Here is a 23,632-nt window from a genome sequence, read left to right as displayed (position 1 = left end):
TCGATTTTTTAAGGTTTCTATTTTTCGACTTCACTTTTTTGATTTTTCGATTTTTCAGTTTTTAGATATTTCAGTTTTAGGATTTTTCAACTATTCAATTCTTCGGCTTTTCTATTTTTGACTTCTGGATTTTTCGATGTGTCTGCCTTATTACTTTTTCGATTTTTAAATTTTAGATTTTTCAATCTTTTGATATTTTAATTTTTCAATATTTCTTAATCTTTCGATTTTTCGCCTTCCTGGTTTTAGATGTACTGTTTTTCAATTTTTTGATTTTTTAATTTTTCAATCCCGATTTATCGAGATTTGATTGTTCAGGTTTTGGATTCATCTCAGTTTTTCCAGTTTTCCATTTTTTCGTTTTTTAATTTTTCCGCTTTTCCAATTTTTCAACTTTTAACTTTTTATTTGTCGATTTCTCCATTTTTCGATTTTTCGACTTCATCACTTTTCGATTTCTCGTTCTTTTGATCTTTCAATCTCTCAATTTTTCAAATTTTTAAGTTTTTTGATTTCTCGATTTATCGAGATTTGGATTTTTCGATATTTTGGTTGTCAATTTCTCAATTTATAAATTGTTCAATTTTTAACTTTTCGATTTTTGGATTTTGGCCTATTTCGGTTTTTCAATTGTTCGACTTTCGACTCCACGATTTCTTGATCTTTTGATTTTTCGATTTCTCGGTTTTTCGATTTTCCAGTCTTTCGGTGTTTCGATTTTTCAGTTATCCGATCTTTTAAATTTGGGGGTTTCGATTTCTCGATTTTTCGTTATTCTATTTTTAAATTTTAGATTTTTGAATTTTACATTTTTTCAATTTTCTGATGTTTCATTTTTCGATTTTCAGTTCTTCGTTATTTCGATTTTTCTATTATTAGATTTCTCGATTTTTCGAATTTTCGATTATTTTTATTTTTCATTTTTTTTTTCTCACTGTTAATATCATACAAAACTTGTCACTAAAAACATTTAAAAAATTCATACAAAATAGAACACAGTGTTTCCAAAACATTTTCCCGAAAAAAATCTATTGGGTTACTACGATTTCAACAATATTCTTAGTTTAAGACGTTTTGCTAGTATAAAACACAAATAAAGAGTTAATTCTTAGTTAAACAAAATATGTAAAATCATCTAAATATGTACCAAAAATATTCGCTTAGTCGTTATAAAAACCGACCAAACAACTATTTCCCGCAGAAATTATAGTCCAAACCAACCAAATTGCTTCTGAACGCTTAGAGTCGACAATGGCCTGAGCGCTCTCTGGTCTGTAGATCAAACAAGTTCTTAGGCGACGAGTTGTAGTGAAACAAGTTTTTTTAATGGCATCGACTATTTAAATTTGGCGCTTGCCTTTGGCGGTTGAGGACTCCAATGTCAATAAGTGGTTTTGCAAAATCAGTCTGTATGTCGCATCTATATTAATCTATAGTGTTGCTAATTTTACTTTTATAAAATGACGTTTTTTTCGTAATCCAAATCATAAAGAGTTTTTTTATTATTTTTTTTGGGACTCCATGACGTACTGAAGAGTTAATCCGACATTTGTCAGACACCCGGTATAGTTGAGAATTTGAAATTTTTATATTTAACGAGTCAGTAGTCGTCAAAATTCATAATACAGTTCTGTTAGGAACATGCCACATTGTTCGTATTTCTCGAACAGTCTGATCATGTTAACCAGAGTGGGTTAGCACAACTAAATCACCTTCCTTTATTATTTCAGCAACAGATAAGTTGGTGTCATAACGCTTAACTGGTTTGTTAGTTTTCAGATACGATGAACTGATCTGAATTTCAGTAGTTTAAATAAGAGCGGTACTAAATTAAACTTGGAAGCAATTATTTTATGCTCCGAAGATGACTTAGAAGACTGCAAAACTGGGGAATGGAGAACACTTTATCAATCCTACACGAGCGTTGAGGTAAGAAAACGCTTATCATTTTACAGCGTGCCCCAGAAAGAATAACCTGTATGTAATAGCTATTTATATAAGAAACAAATGGCTCAATTGAGAAGTTTTATCTGTAAAACTGGTACACGTGCTGAAAGAGCGTTGGCGAATACATAACAGATAATTCCTTCTGGGGCAACCTACGTTCAACAGTTTCAATCATTTCTGTACTAATTGTTATACAGGGCTTTTATTAATGTTTGATGTCCACTAGGACTTTAGTTTGTAAGTTGGTACCATCGATACACTGTCAAATTCAATTTAAAATTTGACATTTGGTGTCAGTCACGTGATTACGTGTCTATGGCCTACCAGATATCAAAAATTAATGAAAGCCAGAATTAAGAACGATCTTCTTCATCTAGATCTGCCGATTCATTTTCCATTAAAAATTAAATAAACAGCTTAAGTCATTGAAAATATGGCTGTACCAACCTTTCGAAAATTTTACAAGTGGAAAAATTTGTGATATTTTTGGGAAATGTTTGAAAATTTGTATTTTAACATTTTTGGAGTCTGAGAACAAGGCACAATTTTGTTGATTATTTTTAATGTGAAAACCTAGTGATCGAGTAATATGATTGATTTTATGATTCTTAAAAACGAGAGTATTTTAGTTAAAAGAGTGCATACCTCGAAAACGGCATTTTTGTTTAAAATATTATATTGTCTTCATGTAAGAGGTATTGAAAAACCCAAATCTGAAGCTAACTGCACCAGTGGCGGCTCGTGACTGTATTAGAAAAAAAATTAAATATTAGAAAAAAAGTGTTACACTAAGAATCTTGTCTTGCTAATGGCCTTTATTTTAATATAATTTATTTGTTTGTAACAAATTTCTCAATCACTTTGTCGTTCAAAATTGGATATTGCTAAGTTTTTTTTGTTATAATAATGATAACATGAAAAGACTGTTAGTCGATCTCTACACAGCTTCACATAAGATATTCGAACTTATAATTTTAAGGAAAGTACATACTGCAGCACTGTTGGCATACAGTACAGAGAGCTCGGCTCTCAGACGCTGTTTATTTAAAATGTTGTAAGCTGAACAATTCAGGTCTAATTCGTTCTCAGTAAACTTGTTATGGTATTCTATAAACTTTTCAGAACAAACAAGTGATGCGGTTACTAGCCATAAATGCAAAACATTCCTTCATCTGGCGTTTGGTTTTTTTTTTATTTGGTTCCGTAGCATTTTGGGTAAAATTTGATGCTTTTTGACTAATTGACGTACTTTCTTTAAAAACAGCTGTAACTCTTCGTGTTTCGGTGAAATTCATGCTGTTTTTTTGTTACTGATTTATACAATATCCGTGTGGTATACGCTGTAGAAGAAAGTTAAACAAAAAATAAAAATTGAATCCTGTAGGGTACAAAGAATGCCTGTGGCTTACTTGGAAGTGAATGTGTTGCACGTTCCTTCCAACTGTTCCATGTATTCAATAATGGATTCCTGACATTTATAATTAACATTAACTGTACGAATACTGAAATTCCAGCAAGTGGGAGCAGAGCGAGGTACATTTCTTTCCACTAATTCATTCAGCACTGCTACACATTGGGCCGAATGGCTAGAAAATACGGGAATATCTTTTGAGGTTAAAAAAAACTCACACTTGTGAATTTACTGAACATTCTTTTGGAATATCCAACTTTTCTTATAACCAGTTCATAATATTGTTTCCATCATAGTTAAAATAGCTAAATAATCATATTTGTTTGATTATAATCGTTTAGACTCCTCATGGTTTCCTTGTTGTAGTAATGAATAATCGGCTTCATATGAATATTTTTATATGGATATTAAATTGTCAAAAAATTTTCAGATTTTAAAAAACATAAGCTAACATTTTACAACTGGAAAAGTACTAAGATTAACATCAAATTTTGTATATATACTTATTCAACCACAATTTAAAATAGTAAATTAAAATTAATACAAACAACAATTGTAATGTTTTTTCAGCATCTCCTTGTTTGCTAGTTTTACGTAGTACTAGTTCTATGTCAATAAACAACATAACCTTCCTCTTACATGTTTTATTACATGTGCCAGTAGCAAAATGCCATTCACTGCACTTTCCTTCTTTGTGCACAGTGGAGTAGTAATTCGCAGTTTCTGCAAGTACGTGGTCCAGAAAAATAAGTCTTATTAACTTTTTGAATAAAGTCGTGTAACAAAGGTCAATTATGTGTACACCTTTCATCGACTTAAGGTTACCTGGGCAATTTTGTTGTAAACAACTCTTCAGCTCTCGCTTTTTTGGCCAAAAAATTTACATAAAGAATAAAGTAAGGACTAAAACGAATTTAGAACCACACATAATGCCAGTAATTTTGACACAATTATTGGCCATTACCCTCAATAACATAAAACATGTTCTACGAACACATAGTTCAACGTCCCTCGTTGACTTGTGCTTAAAAAATATCCGCGAAATATTTCACCTGCTCAGACAGTAATAAAAAATAAAATTTGCAACATTTGAATTTAAAAGTTTCACCTGTCCTACTACATTTAATTTATTCCGACGCGTCCTAATTCCATTACTCAAACTCGCAAATAGATAATTCCCCAATTACAGTTAACGTGTACCACTTCGTAGCGTTAAATTTACAGTGGTTAATGAACCTAACGATTAGATAATAGATAGGACTGTACATAATTCAAAAGGCTCGGTGAATATTAATTATTACAAAATTAACACTTTTATTTACGTGAGCGCTATAAGCAATTTGTCCGACCACAGTTTATTGGCAAAAAATGTACTGAGCCGTAAAGCTCTTATCGAACGTAACCTAAATAATAACTTTGACAAGTCGTATCTGCCGAATTGATGCAGTAATATCACAACTCAGGATGATAATGAATTGACGGATACGAACTGTGTGATAATAGCCAACGATTAGGCTTAATTCTAGTTAATGTTTAAATGTAGGTCAAATTGATATAAAAAAAATAGTAAAGTGGACATAGCCCGACCAAAAATTAAACTTAAACTTCGCAGATTCTGTCTTCTGCAGACTAAATCCAGAATAAAAGGGAGAGGGAGACTGCGGTTTGCACCGTCTGCATGAGAACGGGAGGGTCAGAGATTCTGCATCCGTTTTGAACAGGATATTCTCACCCCCTAAATGACTTTCCAGGATATATCAATCAACACTGAATGTGCAAAAAAAGTCGAATTCTGCAATTTTGACTTCAATTAACTGGATTGGTACTTAAGATAGAGTTAATGGTTTTAATTATCCCTAATGGATTAATAACTTCATTCATAAAATGTTACTGCCGTAAATCATCTTAACTCATTTTGTAATAGCTATTACGTTCTCGTTTTGTGATAAGGTAAATCCAATATCTATTAAAGGATCCTAATGGTCAATATTTTACTTTGAAATATGTAATGGTGCTTATTTGCATATTGTTAAATTATTACTTACTGTTATATCTGGACTCACCTTCCTTATGCAAGCAAAATGATGTTGTAAACAACATTAGTTCAAATTTTTACAAACTAATAAAAGTTATGGTTCATGAATTTAACTAACTGGAAGCATAATAAAGTAATGAATTTAATTAATATCTGCTACAGTTTATTGTAACAGGGTTTAATTTTGACGTTCTATATATTACTAGTTCAAATTTTTAACAAAAAAGTTTTTTGTAATACATTAAGTGATTATTACATTGTTTCACTCTATTTTCATAATACGCATATGTTAAAAAATGTGTACGTTGTGGTTTAAATTACAGTTATTAATCTATCAACAACGCTGCTCTATTGTATATAACTATGTAAACAATACGACATATCCAACTTTTTCGAAAAATTATAAAATCTGGCTTTACAAATTTTGTTTTTTCAAAAATCTGGATATTTAGTGTAAGAAATCAAACCGGACTCATAACCCACAAGTCTACGATTATTTTATACTTATTATAAAATTTAAATAACAATTACTACGTAAGATAGAGTAATAACGACCCTGGCAAAGAAAATGGACCCATACGGCGCCCCGGTATGTCAAGTTGCGCCGGAATTATTTTGTATATAATCGCTGTACAATTAGTCGTGTGAATTTGAGTTACGGGGAAGAACATACATATAAACAAGAATAGAAAGATACTGTTGGAGTTTTGCATAGACAGTAACATGATAGTTACTAAAACCTTCTGCAAACATAAGCAAATACTTACATAAAATAATAAGGACAGGAAGCAGAATAGAAAGATCAATAATATACTTAGATTACACAATAATCCACAAATTGGAAAAAAATCTAATCAAAGATGTTAGAGTAAAACATCATATGAGAGAGGTATTTGCTACTGAGAACAAAAATTTGCCAAAAACATACGGAAATTAAAATAACAACAGAAGTATACAAAAGAATTAAAATATATAAAATAAGATATACTATGATACAATAAGACGAAAGTATATAGAAAAGGTGGAAGATAAAATTAAATAAAAAGAAATGAGACATAAGAACCTAAACAAAACTGGATTATTTTTAAAGAGACCCTTGTCAGCGATGTAAAAGAAATATGTGGTTGCTAGACTGACAAGTTATTAAATTCTTTGGTTAATATTTAACAATTCACTCATAAGGACCAAATTACGAAACACCCAAAGGACTAAAAAACACGAAACAAACAACGATGAATGGACTAAAAAGTAAAACAGAGAATTAATAACAGATTATGAAACAATAGTAAAAAATTGGTCGAAAGTTATTCCCTCGCTTCTGGAGTATAGTCCAACAAATACTGCTTCTCTGAAAAATTATAAAATTTGATTTTGCGGAATTTAATTTTTTCGTGATAATCTCTATGGAGTAAAACCAATATAGAAAGTACTAGTCACAGTGCAACAGAAAAAAAGAAGGTTTCACCTTCTTAAAAAAAGACACTTGGAGCCTCCGAGAAGGTTTCGCCTTCTTTAAAAAGGGCCAGTTGGGACTCCCAAGAAGGTTTCACATTAAAGAAGACAGCTGGGAGCCCCGAGAAGGTTTCACATTTTTAAAAAAGACAACTGGGACCCCCGATGTGGTTTAGGTTTTTAAAAAAAGACAGTTGGAACTCCCGAGAAGCTTTTATATTTTTAAAAAAGACAGTTGGGACCCCCGAGAAGGTTTCACATTCTTAAAAGAAGACAGTTGGGACCCCCGAGAAGGTTTTACATCTTTAAAAAATACAGTAGCAAGCCCCGAGAAGGTATTACGTTAAAAAAACGACATCTGGTAGCTCCGAGACGGTTTAACATTTTTAAAAGAGACAATTAGGACCACCCAGAAGGTTTCACATTCTCAAAAAAATCATTTGGGACCCCCGACAAGGTTTTACATTTTTAAAAAGACAGTTGGGACTTCCGAGAAGGTTTCATATGCTTAAAACAAGACATTTGGAACCCCCGAGAAGGTTTTACATTTAAAAAAAATACAGTAGGAACCCCCGAGAAGGTATCACATTAAAAAAAAAGCCATTTGGGCCCCGAGAAGGTTTCACATTTTTAAAAACAGACAGTTGGGACCCCCGAAGAGGTTTTACATTTCTAAAAAAGACTGTTGTCACTCCCGAGAAGGTTGTACATTAAAAAAGGGCATTTGGGGTCCCCCAGAAGGTTTTAGCTTTTTAAAAAATACAGTAGGAATCCCCGAGAAGGTTTCACATTAAAAAAGACATTTGGCGCTCCCGAAAAAGTTTCACATTAAAAAAAAATACATTTGGCGCCCCCGAGAAGGTATTTATAAAAAGGCAGTTGGAACCCTCGAGAAGGTTTTACATTTTTAAAAAAGACAGTTGGTACCCCCGAGAAGGTTTCACATTCTTTAAAAAAGGCATTTGGAGCCCTTGAGAACGTTTTACATTTTTAAAAAATACAGTAGGAATCCTCGAAAAGGTTTCACATTAAAAAAAGACATTCGACACCTCCGAGACGGTTTTATATTTTTAAAAAGACGGTTGGGACTCCCGAAAAGGTTTTACATTTTTAAAAAAGACAGGTGGGACCCCCGAGAAGGTTTCACATTCTTAAAAAAAGGCATTCGGGGACACCAGAAGCTTTACATTTTAAAAAAACACAGTAGGAACACCCGAGAAGGTTTCACATTACAAAAAAAAGACATTTGGCGCTCTCGAGAAAATTTTACATTTTTAAAAAAGACTTAACACAAGACATTTGGGGTCTCCGAGAAGGTTTTACATTAAAAAAAAAATACAGTAGGAACCCCCGAGAAGATATCACATTAAAAAAAGACATTTGGGCTCCGAGAAGGTTTCATTTTTTTAGAGAAGACAGTTGGGACCCCCGAAAAAGTTTTACATTTCTAAAAACACTGTTGGGAATCCCGAGAGGGTTTTACATTAAAAGAAAGATATTTGGGGCCCCCGAAAAAATTTTACATCTTTAAAAAATACAGTATGAACCCCCGAGAAGGTATGTCATTAAACAAAAGACATTAGGCACCTCCCAGAAGTTTTAACATTTTTGAAAGAGACAATTGGGACCCCTGAAAAGGTTTGACGTTGTTAAAAAAAATCATTTGCCGTCCCCGAGAAGGTTTTACATTTTTAAAAAACATAGTTGGGACACCGTAGAAGGTTTCACATTTTTAAAAAAAGGCATTTGGGGTCTCCGAGAAGGTTTTAGAATTTTAAAAAATACAGTAGGAATCCCCGAGAAGGTTTCATATTAAAAAAATACATTTGGCGCTCCCGAGAAGGTTTCACTTCTCAAAAAAATCAGTTGGGACCCCCGACAAGGTTTTACATTTTTAAATAGACAGTTGGGACCTCCGAGAAGGTTTCACATGCTTAAAACAAAACATTTGGGGCACCCGAGAAGGTTTTACAATAAAAAAAATACAGTAGGGACCCCCGAGAATGTATCACATTAAAAAAAAAGACATTTGGGCCCCGAGAAGGTTTCATTTTTTTAAAAAAGACAGTTCGGACCCCCGAAAAGGTTTTACATTTCTAAAAAAGACTGTTGGGGGTCCCGAGAAGGTTTTACATTAAAAAAAGGCATTTGGGGCCCCCGACAAAGTTTTACATATTTAAAAAATACAGTATCAACCCCCTAGAAGGTATGACATTAAACAAAAGAAGTTTTAACATTTTTGAAAGAGACAATTGGGACCCCTGAAAGGGTTTCAGGTTGTTAAAAAAAAATCATTTGCGGTCTCCGAGAAGGTTTTACATTTTTAAAAAACACAGTTGTGACCCCCGATAAGGTTTCATATTCTTAAAAAAGATAGTTAGGACCCCCGAGAAGGTTTTACATTTTTAAAAAAGATATATACATAGTTGGGACCCCCGAGAAGGTGTTACATTTTTAAAAAAGACAGTTGGGACCCCCGAGAAGGTTTCACATTCTTGAAAAAGGCATTTGGCGCCCACGAGAAGGTTTTACATTTTTAAATAAAGGGGGCGTATTCTCACCTTTTCGAGAAAGTGGGGTAACAACGCGAGAGAAAAAGAGAAAATAAAGGAAAGACCAAGTTTGGAATCGAACACGCGCCGTCCGGTCCGCATTCCCGATTCGTAACCACTAGACCACAAATGGAATGCCTTACGCGAATGGTAAATTGTTATTATACCGAGCATTATGTTTATGTAAAAATTTGGACGGCTAGGAAAAAACTCAAAGCGGATTCGTACATCACACTTATAGGACTATATTGTTGTATAGCAGTTAAATCAAATAAACATAGAATTCTTGAGAATGACGTCATCAAATTGTTAGTCGAGACGATTAGCATGATATTTCTGATATACATACAAAATTTGATAACAATTGGTCCAGCAGTTTCGTAGATTACGTGTCTAATAAAAATGGATAGACACCAGACAGACAGACAGACAGACAGACAGACAGACAGACAGACAGATAGACAGATGGAAATGGGAGACTACTTTTTTCGTACTCTAGTGGTCATGAAACGTCAAGAAAATATAAAAGTGGCCATTCGTCCGGTGTACTTGATTACTATACATACGTCCGCTCGGGAACTAAAAAGGGGGAAGGAATACTCCGAAGAACTGTTAAACAAAGACGACTGTCATCAGACCGAAAAAAACAAAAGCTGAGAAATGAATAAAAATACTTTACTTAGAAAAACAAAATCAGAAATAAATAATAGAAGAAGTAGACAACGCATTCAGAAGAATGAGACTTACTAAAGGCGATAAAAAAGTAGGCGAAGCAGCAAAGAAGGAATTACTTAAAATAAGAAAATTCCGATATATAAAAAGGAGGTAAAAATAGTTTGAGAACTACAAAGGAATATGTATTTCTATTATGTACAGCAGAAAAAAAATCTATGAAATGATAATTGAGAAAAAACTCAAAGACACAATCGAGGACAAACACAAGACGAATAATGCAGATTCCGAAAAAATCATAGCACACAAGATCAAATATGTACATTAGACTAATTAACAGGAAAAGAACTGTGTAATAAAACAGTATTTTTAAGTTTTATAGATATGAGCAGGGCATTCAACCCAATTAAAAAAGAAGCATTCTGGAAAAGTCTTGGTGAAAAGAAAGCAAACCTGGATCTAAAAATCGTATATGAGACCACAACTAATCAGATTAGGACATGAAACACAACATCAATACCTTTTAAAACAGAGAAAGGTGCAAGAGAGGGAGGAGGATTGTACACACTATTATTTATCTGCACACTAGATGCTATAATAACAGAATAAAAGAATCAAAATATGGCTATTTGGAAAGAACATACAAAAAGATGTGGACTACAGATGAAACATATAAAATATAAATATATATGAAGGACGACGAAACAACACAAACCATGCACACAACTTTTTCTCATTTAATTCTGTTCTTATTACATAGTTTCATGTTTTTGAAAAACACTTTCAGAAAATTACAACAATTCGCCAGTAGATGACAGATGAGGACAACGTGCAAAAATTAAAAATAATAAGTTAGTTTTTTGTATTTACCTCTGTTTACCGAATAAAACACAGACAGAAAATAGTAAACACGATAGTGCAGGATTCGTCACAAAATAAGTATTCTGCTATCTTCTATTAGTGTGTCTAAAACGGTGCTTTCCAGACATGATACAAACATTTCACTTTTTTGCTTATCTTAACTTTACTATGCACATAAAATTATCGATGCAACAATCTACGAATATGCAATAAACTTGTAGTAAACATAAACTTGATCATACAAATATTTATTTTTATTAAAAATGTGCAATGTTTTTGGTACATCGATAATGCTTTGGTGTGTACATTTTCTGCGTCAATAAACATAAAACTGTTTCAAAATGATTTTTTGAGGTTCACTCATTTAACTATACACCTGATATTTCATATGTCAAGTTTCCTAGAGGTCAAAATTAATCTATTTCTAGCTTTTTATACTACTACTTTAACAGCCATCGATGTTGTAGGATACTTACGATTACCAAAAGGGTTTAAAATAAGAAGACTGATCCCGATTTGTTACTACTTTAATATTACTTTTTTAGAAAATTGTTTTGAAGTTGTCTTCTACGAAAACAGAAATACGTTGCAGATACATCTTGCTGAGGCAAGGTGCAATTCCGGAAACGTCTTATTATAGAAAATTTCACATTTCACTTATAATAATAAATATGACACTGCAAAGTGCATAAGTACACATAGCAAGCAAACATGAGTAACGGCCGAATTTTATGAACGGTGTTTCCGTTGAACTGAACTGATTTGTCGACATTATGATTGTGTTGTCGGAGCAAATATTTGCACTAACTTAACTCTTTTGGCGAAACGTATCACAATATTTCTGCAAAAACCGTTGTTAATTGTGTCACTGCTTATTTGTCAAAAAAAAAAACGTAAGAAAATAATGGACCCCACCCACAAATTAATCCTTATTGATTATTATACTGAGCAAAAAAAATCCAAAGACGACAAGTATATGTTTGTTTGGGTACAAAAAAAAAGAAATTGTGTGCTTTTACGAGCACTTTTATTGCCGGTTTGCATTATGGAAAACCATACAGGTAGATGTTCTTTTTGTTCGAGTGTCCATTGTAAATTTTAAACTTTGCGTCAGATTTAATCTAACACTTGGTTGATGAAAAGGCAGACAAGCTGTCTGGCCCCGAGACTATATCTTGCGCTATCTGGAACATTGTAGTAAATATTCCCGCCTTTTTTTCAGGTAGTCCGTTAAAAGATTTTCGTTTGCATTTAGATAAAACCCATAAATCGTATTGTATAGAGAGGTTATTGTCGAACCTCGGCGATAAGAGACAATGCAAACCACTACAAACTTCTTGTTTATTTTTTATTTCTACGAACACATTAGAATACAGAAAAAATAGCTTCAAATTTTTAAAATATACAGCCCAGAAAAAATATGTTTGGTAAATAGCACACGAAACCTTGACCTATTCCAATAAAAACAGGAAACATTTGGGTAGAGTATGCTTGCTTGTTAACGGTGATGCAATCATGAAACGGTTACGTTACGTTATGAATAAACATTTGATCATCTTACTTAATTACCATTATTTTTGGTATTGTGACTCGCATTTCATATTTTCGAAATTTGTCACAAAACGAAACATTTCTCTTTGGTTAACTGAAAACAAATACGTTTTTTGACTGGACAAAGTCTAAGCATCTTGTTCCACTAGGAATATAACTTTTCTTTGTTTTTGACGGCACCTTCTAATAAGCCCCTACAAGCTCTACTATGACATGGATGAAAAGGACTAGAAATAGCGTTCAAGTACCCTTTTTTCCCAAACCGCCGCCTAAGAACTTCCTTTGAACATAATCGGTTTATGTGAACCGCCGTAAGTGTTGAAGATTAAGGTAATGTAAACCAAGTCGGTGAATCGGTAAATGCGATACACGTTTTAAGTGTTAACGCCATTAACATTTCAATCAGCACGGGAGTCGTTTCGGTATTTGTTGAATTAGCTGCACACAGGTGTGCGTCTTTAAGCTCAGAACAATAATTGCACAGCAAAAATGGAAGATACGTTTCTAAGAAGTAGACTCGTATGCCTGCAGTGTGTAAAGAAAGGAGATAGGATCTAATTTTTACCTTACGCTCACAATATGGCAATTGTCAATTACTCCCAGATGGAGAACGGCACAGCTTTGAGTGCTTCGATTGCAGTAAACTTAGAAAGTGAAAAAAATTGTTTTAGTTTCGCCTTGTAGAAGGTAGACATTTTAAAATAACTAAATGTGAAATCGCCGTTGGAAAAGTATTAAGTTAATCTGGTCACGTTTTAGAAAAGCTCACCCCAAAGATAGAGCAAAGAATAATACAAAACAGATATTACTGGCACCCCTTAGCCCACAGATTTACACAGTGATCAATCATTTTACATATCTAAATTTCTCATTTGGATGAGTCACAGAGATTGAAAATATTCAGTCATAGTGACTGAAGTACTTTGTGTGAGCGGCTGCAGTCCTACATACTTGTATATATGTGAAAATAACGTGTCATACGTCTGAGGTGCTGAATAACATGACCAACACAAATTTTTATTTAGGTCAAGGTTAAGTCAAATGAGTTAAGTCTGGAACAAGTGCTTTATTTGACTTTGAGAGTTTTCTACAATTACAGTTAATTATACAAGGTATCGTTTTGATGTCTCAAACTGGACTCCCGTCAAGACGGCTAAAATTACAGCAAGTTTAAGCTGTCACCTTGAAAATATTTAATTGTAAGGTTTGGCATATTATTTGTACGTTGTTGATAAAATTTTTTTCGATCTGTCAACGTACCTAAGAACAAAAATATTGTGTGTAAGATAAAGTCCAACCGTATGGTAACTACAGTAAATTTATCAAAAACCTTTAAGCACGATTTTGGATTATTACGGTGAACTGATTGATAATTCTTTGATTAAGTAATTGAAAATGTAAGTTAGTTGCGAAATTTAGCCTAAAATTCATTCATGCATTATATTTTGTCAAATTTTAAATGTAGTAATAGTGATAATTTTAAAATGCGGCTATTGATAACTGTACCTGATGACTAATAGGTCGGTAGAGAGAATTCATTGTTCGTTTCTTACAAAAGTATACCATTACTAAACCGATGTGTATAACGTGTTGCATATATACCACAAATTATTAAATATCTTTTGTTTATTACAATAATAAGTGAGATGTTTAATACAAATACAGTTAGTATTTTATACATATGACAAATAAATTAACATACATAAATTCAATAAATCATCGGTTCTTTCAGACTTGCACTGCATTTTGAAATATTGCTACAATGACGACTGCATAATAATTAAATCATTGATAGTACTGAGCAGACAATGTCTAATTAAATAGCACTAATATGTGTAAATTTATGAATAATGATAATAATATAAAATAATTCATATAAAAACCTGGCGTCTACGATTCCTTGAAAAATATTTTCACGAATTCAAAGTTTTAACATAAACAATAGTTTTGCAAATTCCATAGTTCTTAGAAAAGGCAAAAAAAACTGTACAGTGGTTACTTTTTACTATTACTTTTATCCAAAGAAAGTTATGATGTTTGCATTGAACCTTTTAGCCAAATAAACCGCGTGTAAGATTTGCTATTCGTTTAACAGACTGTGGCAAGTGACACACATTTTTTGAGATTATGCTCATGTTGTTCACCTTCCTGTTGAATTACCACGATAAAACTGTAAAAAACAGGGTCAAATGAATATCACAGGAAGGATGGGTTGATATGACACTATTGTTAATCATCGTCATCGCATAAACAACGTTCCTGCTTTCAAAGAAAAACATGTTAAAACTTGCTGCTGTAGCCGTTTAACATATGTAAATTAAGGACATAGAATGTGTTTTTATGGAATTAACAGTAGGTACACTCAATAGTTGTTTGTGTATCAAGGCCATAAAGAAGAACTTTTTCGGTCGGTCTGAACTCAAATAAAATGAGGCCGAAAAAGTTCTCTTTGGCCGAGGTACATATAACGTTTTTCAGGCGACCAGAGAGAAAAATAATTGGTATACCATAAATGTTTCACAACGGTTTTCAGTAAAAGTGGAGTTTAAATGAAAGTGCTTTTGGGCTTTTTTTATTTAAAAAATGTTGGTCAAAAATACAAGGCCAAGGACGTAAACGTAAATTTTCGACATACATATATGTACAAAAAAGTGACAAGTCGGTCCAAAAATTTAGACTAGATTTATAATATCTAGTCGTCTAAAAAATTTGTTGTGGCTAAAGGGTTATCATTGGAATCCACTAGATAAAAATACTGAAAGTGGCATTTGAGAAAACGGTGAGAAGTTGCTTATTCAGAATTATTGGAATTCTTATTTTTTAGTTTTTTTCTCTAGAACCAGTTTTTACGAAACTATGGTTCCTGAAAAAGTTTGGAAATATTTGTTGCATGAGTGAGAAATTAGCCACATGAAACACATTGCACAACAAAATTTTTAAAGTAATTATGATAAAATTAAAATCGGATTCATAAACCACGAGTAGGTACAGAAGTACATTATTTTATAAAATTTAGATAACATTTACTACCCAAAATGATGAGGGAATGTCATCAAATTGTTGGTGAAGATCATTGGACAAATTCTGGTTACCGTTTTACCTTCAACACAAAATTCTTAAATCACGTATAAAATTTGACAACAATCAGAGCTCACGTTGGAGAAGTAACAAAGAACTTTACTATCAATTTACATTTTGTATTATACACACCCCATGAAGCTAAAACCTTTGTCTTGTATTTAAATGAAGGAAATTAATAGTTAAATTAATTTAATTGACCTTAATTTGTTTTGATATCCACATTGTAACTTTCACCGTAAGATTACTGCGTTTCTAGAATTGTTTTTGAGATAATAAATAAAAATTACACCAATATCTTCCTCTTTTTACTTCCCGAGCGTAAGCGAAAGAAGTATTGTTATCGAGTCCATGGGCCGATTATCTACTTTTACGTTGTCTCGACGTTTCATGACCACTAGAGTACGAAGAAATGGGTCTCCTGTTTCCGTCTGTCTGTCTGTCTGTCCGTCTGTCGGTTTGTCCGTCTGGCTAGTACTTGCTAAGATAAGACCAATTTTGGGTAATGACATAGCCTCTAAGAAGGGAGAGGGTGGGCGGGCGTAGCTTGTACCTACTAAGATAAGAATGATTTTGGCAAATGAAAAATACTCTAAGAAAAGAGAGGCGAGCGGTACTAGTACTTGCTAAGATAAAACTGATTTTGGCCAATGAGATACCCTCTAAAAAAAGAGAGGGCGGGTGGGTGGGGCTAGTACTTGCTAAGATAAGCCCGATTTTGGCAAATCACAGCCTCTAAGAAAAGAGAGGGTGGGTGGGCGGGCCTAGTACCGACTTAGATAACACTGATTTTGGCAACTGAGATATCTTCTAAAAAAAGAGAGGCGGACGGTACTAGTACTTACTAAGATCAAACTGATTTTGGCAAATGAAATACCCTATAAGAAAAGAGAGGGCGGGTGGGAGGGGCTAGTACTTGTTATGACTGATTTTGGCAAATGACATAGGTATTCTCTAAAAAATTTAATTAAACTATTGTAAGAAAAGACACTAGAGGTTCCAAAGCACTTTCAGATTCGTTTGGATATATATATCTGGGATACCTAGAACCTCAAGATTCTTTAAAATTTTTCAAAAAAATAAAACGGGGTCCCAAAATTAACTCGAAAACAGGTCAGGTCAGAATTTTCCTAAATAACATCAAAGTCCCCTAAAATTGTTTTAAATAATTTACAAAAAAATCTTCTTGAACTCCCAAAACAATACACCATGGGTACCCAAACACTGCGGCACTCCAGACTTTTTCAGATTTGCAAAAAGTAAAACACTGAAAGCTCAAAATCAGTCTTTTCTTAGCAGGAACTAGCCCCGCCCACGCACCCTCTTTTTTTTTAAAAGGTATGTGGTTTGCTAATATCAGTTTTAACTTAGCAAGTACTGATGACTAACTTTTACAAAAAAATATCAAAATTTGGAAACATTACGAGCTTACTCATATACACAAGGTAATTTTGAACATCTCTAGTGTTTAGTTGGTTATGCTTTAAATGTCTAATTAAATTTTTTTTTTTTGGTTTATTTATTAGTGTTTTCTTAATAATAATGCACGATTAATGACTACTGATTGTTATGCTTATTGTCCTAAAAAAAATAAAAGGTGGATTTCAGTGACCACCGTCACTAAGAAATCAGGAAGTAAGCCGGACGTATTCACGGATTAGATGCGTGCAATGTTGCCAATTTTACTTTTATAAAATTACATTTTTTTTTCGTAGTCTACATCATAAAGAATTTTTTCATTATTATTTTTTTGGGATTTCCGAAACCCCCGTACATAACGTACTAAAGAGTTAATCCGCCATTTTACAGACACCTAATATAACACAAAGAAAGTTTTGTTAAAAATAAAAACAGTTTATCGTCGTTTTGTAAATTTTAGTAAAAATCACGCATTTTTAAAAATCAATAACTCAGTTATTTATGAAAATTTCGGAACGCACTTTTCAAGACTGTTTTCAACTTACAAAACTCTAAAAATGCTACTAGATATATTGTTGACTTTTTTTTGTCGGATTTTGGTTTCTGGTACGATTTCTAGAGTTTTATAAGCTGAAAACAGTGATGGCAACCGCGTTCCAAAATTTCCATAAATATGTGTGTATTTATATTAGGAATATCATGTAGATGGTAAAACGCTAACCAAAATTTGTCCAATCATCCCCACCAATAATATGGGTTTTAAATTGTATAAAATAACATAGTCCTACACATGTAGTTTATGACTTCGTGTTGAGTTTTTACCCGAAACGTCAAAATTTTTGGAAAAAAAAAATTAAAATTATAACACTTTAAAATCTAATTTTGAATCTGCAAAACCGAATGCTTCGAAATTTTGCAGATGTTTTAAGGTTATGATGGTCATGACAAATTTTTAATCAAAATGTATTTACTTATCCCCCCAAAAAATTGATGACGTCAGCTCAAAATTTTGCCGAATAAATCCTTTATAAAATGTAGAAAATATCTGTACTTGTGACTTATCATTCCATTCATATATTTTGGATTTGCTTATACAGGCCGACTCAAAAAAAATAATGCATGCAAATAAATACATTTATTTTATTGATAAGGAACTACAACATCGAATGTTTTGAAATCTTGGCGATGTAAAGTTATCATAAGCCTGGTAAATTTTTGATCAAAATGTACTTATATGCTTATCCCCCCCTAAAAAATTGATGACCTCAAAATTTTGCTGAACAAATCTTATCTTAAACGTGCAAAATATGATGAGATTGATGAGTCTATACTTGTGAGTTATCATTGCATTAATATTTTTTAAGTTTGCTTATAGTCAACTCAATTAATGACTGAGTCAATTTATTTTACTGTTTAAATTAAGAATTGCAAAACTGAATACTTTCAAATCTTGCAGACGTTTTGAAGCTATTGTAAGCATAGTCACTTTTTAATCAATAAACCCGTAGACAAGGCCGTAACTAGGGGGATGCTGAGCCTCCCACCGAGTTATAATTAATGAAATGTGAATTACAACATCGAAAATCAAAATAAAATGTAATTCTTTGTTCAATAAGCGGAAGTCAGAGCAATAAAAATGTCTGAACCGTCGGCATTGTGATCCGGTTATTGCAATTTGTAGAAAACATCTTTTAGTTTAATTTTTGTTTCACTGTCATCACGTCTACAGGTTGATAAGTGTTATCGCTATTTGTCTTAAATCACGGACGTAATTAAATTGTTTCCTTATTTTATTGATTATAAATCACTATTGAAGAATAACTAACATTAATTCACCATTCAAGAATGACAATAATACAATACTTTTGTTATTAGTATTACAATGCATCTATCCAAACTGATGTATGCGTCCTTGCAAACAAAGTGGATGATAACAACACAAAATTTTGTAATACAAAAACCGAACCGTTAGCACGTTTGTTTACCTTTAGTCAAACATTAGATACATATTTTTAATTTCGTTTATATTGGTTGCCATAAAAAGACAAAAAAAATCGCAAAATCAAATCTTTTAATTTTTCGAAAGAGCTGGATTTGACAAGCTGTATTTTATGAGCTAGGGAAGTTCTGTCGAACTAATCTCCTACCAATTTTTTAAACAACATGTTTAACCCTAAAAATCTGGTCTACAGTAATTTGGGCAGAAGTTCCCTTGGTCCTAAATGAAAATTCCTTAAATAAATCCAATTTCATAGACAAATTTTAATCTTGATTTTGCAATTTTTAAAGATAATAATCGATGTTAAAATAAACATGATGATTGATTATGAAACTTTACGTTAAGTAGGTGTAGGTTTCAAGTGAGACTTTCTAAATTAATTTTGTAATGACATCATCAACTTTTTAATGAGGATCAATTTGTTAACTTTGATGAACACAGTGCAATCTTAATAACAACAGAACTATGCTTCTAAAATTTTGGAAAAATTAGGTAAACAGTTTTTAATTTAATCAATAAAATAAAATGAGTCATTAACTAGTTTTTGAGACATCCTTTATGGACAGTTATTAAAGGTCTGCATAACTAATAAGTTAGAATTAAAGAAACGTGTCATTCTATAAATTTATAAGTAAAATTTAGTGAGCAAAATTTTGACGTCATCAAGTTTTTCAAACGGATGAATAGGTGAATTCTGATTAGAAGGTTACGATGCTTGTGACAACCTTACAGCTTGTGGAAAATTTCAGACCAATTGGTACCGTAAATCTAAGTTAAATAGTAAAATTTTGTTGTATAATTTTGTTTTTTCCAAAAATTTATATCCCTAAGTTACAAATAGATATCAATATGTTAGTTTTAGACTAGGACATTGTGGACATAATAAAAATTAATAAATCACCAAAAAATAGTGCCAACGTTCTTTAAAATATATACCTCAATGTTTAACACCGAAATTACTGAGAATATCAAAAGTTGGGAACACGAAAAAATTACTAATAAATAATGAAAAAAATCTAGGAACTTGAAAAATAAGAAAGGCTCAAAATTATACACCCAAAAAGCCCGTGAGATACCTCAAAACGACAAAGAATATAATACATATATATTTTAATTCATATAAGAATCTCTTCTTGTTGGTATAGCAGTTGTACAGTTCGATACTAGCTATTATAAACTACTGACTTCTAAAAAACAACAAAAAATTATCTTATCTAAGAAACTTTTTTTCAAATAAAACTGATACACTGAAGTTCGATTTTATTTCTTCCATGTACTTGCGAATGAAAACCATAATTCTCTGAAACAATGGTTCTGTCAATGGAGCGATGGATCGGTAAAGTGGCTGTCATAACTGGAGCCAGTTCCGGCATCGGGGCTGCCATCGCTGAAAAACTAGTGAAAGAAGGAATGAAGGTAACATCCGTTTAAAATTCACTTTCATACTCCATATAAGAAATAAATCTTCAGGTGGTTGGCTTAGCACGTCGGGTACAGCTCATCGAAGAAAAATCAAAGACGTTAACAACCAGCAGCGGTATTCTCCACGCGTTTAAAACCGATATTACCAAAGAAGAAGATGTTTTAAGCGCATTTAAATGGACTGAAGAAAACGTAGGACCTGTCTCGATTCTCATAAACTGTGCTGGAGTGTTTAAAGATCCTTCTTTGATGTCTGGTAAAACCGAAGAATATAGACGTGTCATAGATACTAATGTAACAGGGTTGTGTGTTGCTACGAGAGAAGCCGTCAAAACCATGCAAACTAACAAAATAAGTGGTCATATCATCCACATGAATAGTTATCTTGGCCACGTTATTCCTCCTTCTCCAGGATTGAGCATATATGCTGCCTCCAAATTCGCTGTAACCGCTCTTACTGAAACTCTTCGTCAAGAATTGTTAGCGGCGAAAAGCAAAATCAAAATTTCGGTAAGTGTAATATTGCTGAAAAGTTCAAAATGTGTATAAAATAGGTTTCAGAGTGTTAGTCCTGGAATGGTTGAAACTGAAATGACAGTTTTTAGTAAGGAATTGGATAAAGAAAGGCTGGAACTTTTGAAACAATTGCCGTCGTTAAAAGATCAGGACATTGTAGATGCTCTAATTTATATATTGTCAACACCTCCTCATGTTCAGGTAACGCGTTTTATTAAAAAAAGTATATATTTACATTTCTTTTAATATCGTTACAGGTACATGAATTAATAATTAAGCCCGTAGGTGAACAAATATAATTGATTGTTGTTTGTTAATATAATTTGTCATAAAATGTAAAATTTGCTGTTAATTAAAATTAAAAACTCTAGATAACGTCTTGGTTTTTTTTTAGGTAATAGTTTATATAAATTATGTAATTAATTCTCGAAATCTATTTTAGCATGAAAAATATTTAATGTTTCGTTAAAGAGTTACACAATTTTTTTTTTGTACAGATGCACTTATTTTGTAACGAAATGATTTCTTAGAATACTTTTGTACTGACTTATTAATGGCAAGTGCATTTCTCTAATCTGAGTCATTGTGTTTCGCTTCTTGAATATTAAGCAATTTTAACGAATTACTTCATTCAGTACTTTTTGGTTTGACGTAAGAAGCACATCAAAACACTACATTAGTAGTGTGGTAAATATGGTAACATGTCTTTCACAATGTTCAACAATGCATGTTTGTACAATGTAATACATTTTAAAAGTGGACTCTCACAGTATTCTGGAAAAGAAAAAAAAACCCCAGTAACTGTTAAACTTGTGCTTTTGTTTCAAACTTTAGGATAAGAAGGTATGTATCTATAAATTTTCCTCTAATTTCGACATCAACATTTTTTTAATTTTCCACTATACTTCACTAAAAAATAGTTATTGTTTTCACAATGGCGATAACGCACATATCTTCTTATTGTTCAAAATCGAGTCGTCAGTTTTCATATAATTATCTGTTGACATTTTGTCAGTTTTTTCGAAATTCGTCAAAAGTAATATTTTAAATATTTTTTGGTTTATATTTCACATTTTCGGATGTATTATTTTAAATGTTATACATTCAGTTTATGATATACAAGAACTACTAATCCAAAGACGTGATCAAATGTAAGTAAAACATTTTTAATTTAATCCTAATGATAACATAACAGGTGAAGATTTCAACATGAAACACATTACACTGAATAAAAAGTTGCCTAATTTACTGTAAGTAAATGAAAAACAAAATATTTACACTTGTGAAAACACACAGGTCAAGTGGATTTCTATCTTTTAGTTTTATATTACTTATAGTAATACAAAACGTAGTAAACTTAAGTTCAAATCAATATTTACAACTGCTGTTTTGAAACCATCACAATTAATTAAATGAAATCTCCATTTGGAAAAAAATCCCATCATATGCTACGGTTCTTTTTCATGATTTGCGTGTCATGTAAATCTATCTAAATGAATCCCAACTGCGAGGATATATTGAGGATTTTCTAAATGTAGCAAAAAATTTTAAATTGTGTACTGATACTGAAGGTAACAATAAATATATCTACCAAACTAATTTCAAACATTAAAAACACTTTTTTCTTGATAAAAACATGATTTCGTTAAAAAAAAACAGTAACTTGTTTAATAATTACACTTTCTAGCAAAAATTGTACATAATTATTTGTTGCTCATACAACAAGAGAAGGTCTTGCCCAGGCTAGCGGATTTACTGTGTCCATATTGATGAACTCGCAAAAAGACCGCAAATTGAGTAGATTATTTTTGAAATTCCGATGTGACGTTGGTATGTTCTTCTAATTTTCTTGAATCTTTTTTTGTTCATGTAAAGATTCACGAAAATATCGCAGTAGGGTTAATTATTATAACAAGGTTATAATTTTTTATAGTTAAAAAATATAGTATAAACTGACAACAAATTTTTGTTTCTTTCGTATATTTTCAAAATATATACTGAATTTGTGAGGAGGTTGTGGGTTTATCAGTGTTGATTTCTTTAATTCGCACTCATGGAAATTATTATTTTCAAAGGTTTAATGTTTTATGCGTTTTGTTGTTGTGTTATCAAATAAATAAAATTTTTATATCCAGAATGTTTATAAAAAATCTAAAACATTACAGTTTTCAAAAGTGCATATTTCAGTTTTTTCAACCAGATCGCCTTATATTTTGTTAGTACTCTAATCTAATTACTCTATTTTTTGTTCTCATTCTTCCGATATCTCGGTGTATCTCCTAAAAACTGAAAAATAAATAGATATGTGTGTAATAATATCAGAACTGTATACTCAAATTTTCGAGAAAATGGGCTGAATCGTTCTTGATTTGATCAATAAAATAGATATCATTATTAAATTTTTTTTTGAGTCACCCTGTATAAATAAATTGGTAAGTTTTCTCGTGTTCCCTAGTTCCTCAAGTACAAGTCAACAAATCTCGCTTCTTTGAGAAACTGTAAAATTACATTTTGCGATGTCTGTTTTCTGTTAACCTCTGTGAAGTAAAAACCAGCGCCATAAATAACCCTTTCGCAGCTCCTGCGTCGTGGGAGCGCAAATTGCCAGGGATTGTGCAAATTGCACAAGACGGACAATGTAAAATTTATTTAAAGGAAATAACCAACGGGAAAAGTGACCTCTCAGGAATAATAACAAACTTTAACTTCAAGTGTTT

The 23,632-nt window shown here is 32.2% G+C and overlaps 1 protein-coding gene across 2 annotated transcripts; it reads left to right on the top strand.

Annotated features, from left to right (window-relative positions):
- The first annotated feature begins 1,795 nt into the window (after nucleotides 1-1,795).
- On the top strand, nucleotides 1,796-21,290 carry LOC135119608 (farnesol dehydrogenase-like). 2 transcript variants are annotated; one of them, XM_064044100.1, is made up of 5 exons: nucleotides 1,796-1,929; nucleotides 20,123-20,393; nucleotides 20,448-20,909; nucleotides 20,961-21,116; nucleotides 21,173-21,290. In XM_064044100.1, exons 2-5 carry the CDS (start codon nucleotides 20,286-20,288, stop codon nucleotides 21,212-21,214), a joined length of 768 nt encoding a protein of 255 aa, XP_063900170.1. In that variant the 5' UTR covers nucleotides 1,796-1,929; nucleotides 20,123-20,285; the 3' UTR covers nucleotides 21,215-21,290. The 2 variants fall into 2 exon arrangements, with proteins under 2 accessions (XP_063900170.1, XP_063900107.1); XM_064044037.1 differs by lacking the exon at nucleotides 1,796-1,929 and having other exon boundaries at nucleotides 19,338-20,393.
- The last annotated feature ends 2,342 nt before the right edge of the window (nucleotides 21,291-23,632 follow it).

Source organism: Zophobas morio, unplaced genomic scaffold, assembly GCF_036711695.1.
Source record: "Zophobas morio isolate AGI-343-1 ecotype UQ-CSIRO unplaced genomic scaffold, CSIRO_AGI_Zmor_V1 ptg000002l, whole genome shotgun sequence".
Taxonomy (NCBI): domain Eukaryota; kingdom Metazoa; phylum Arthropoda; class Insecta; order Coleoptera; family Tenebrionidae; genus Zophobas; species Zophobas morio.
This window is presented reverse-complemented; position numbering and strand designations above follow the sequence as displayed.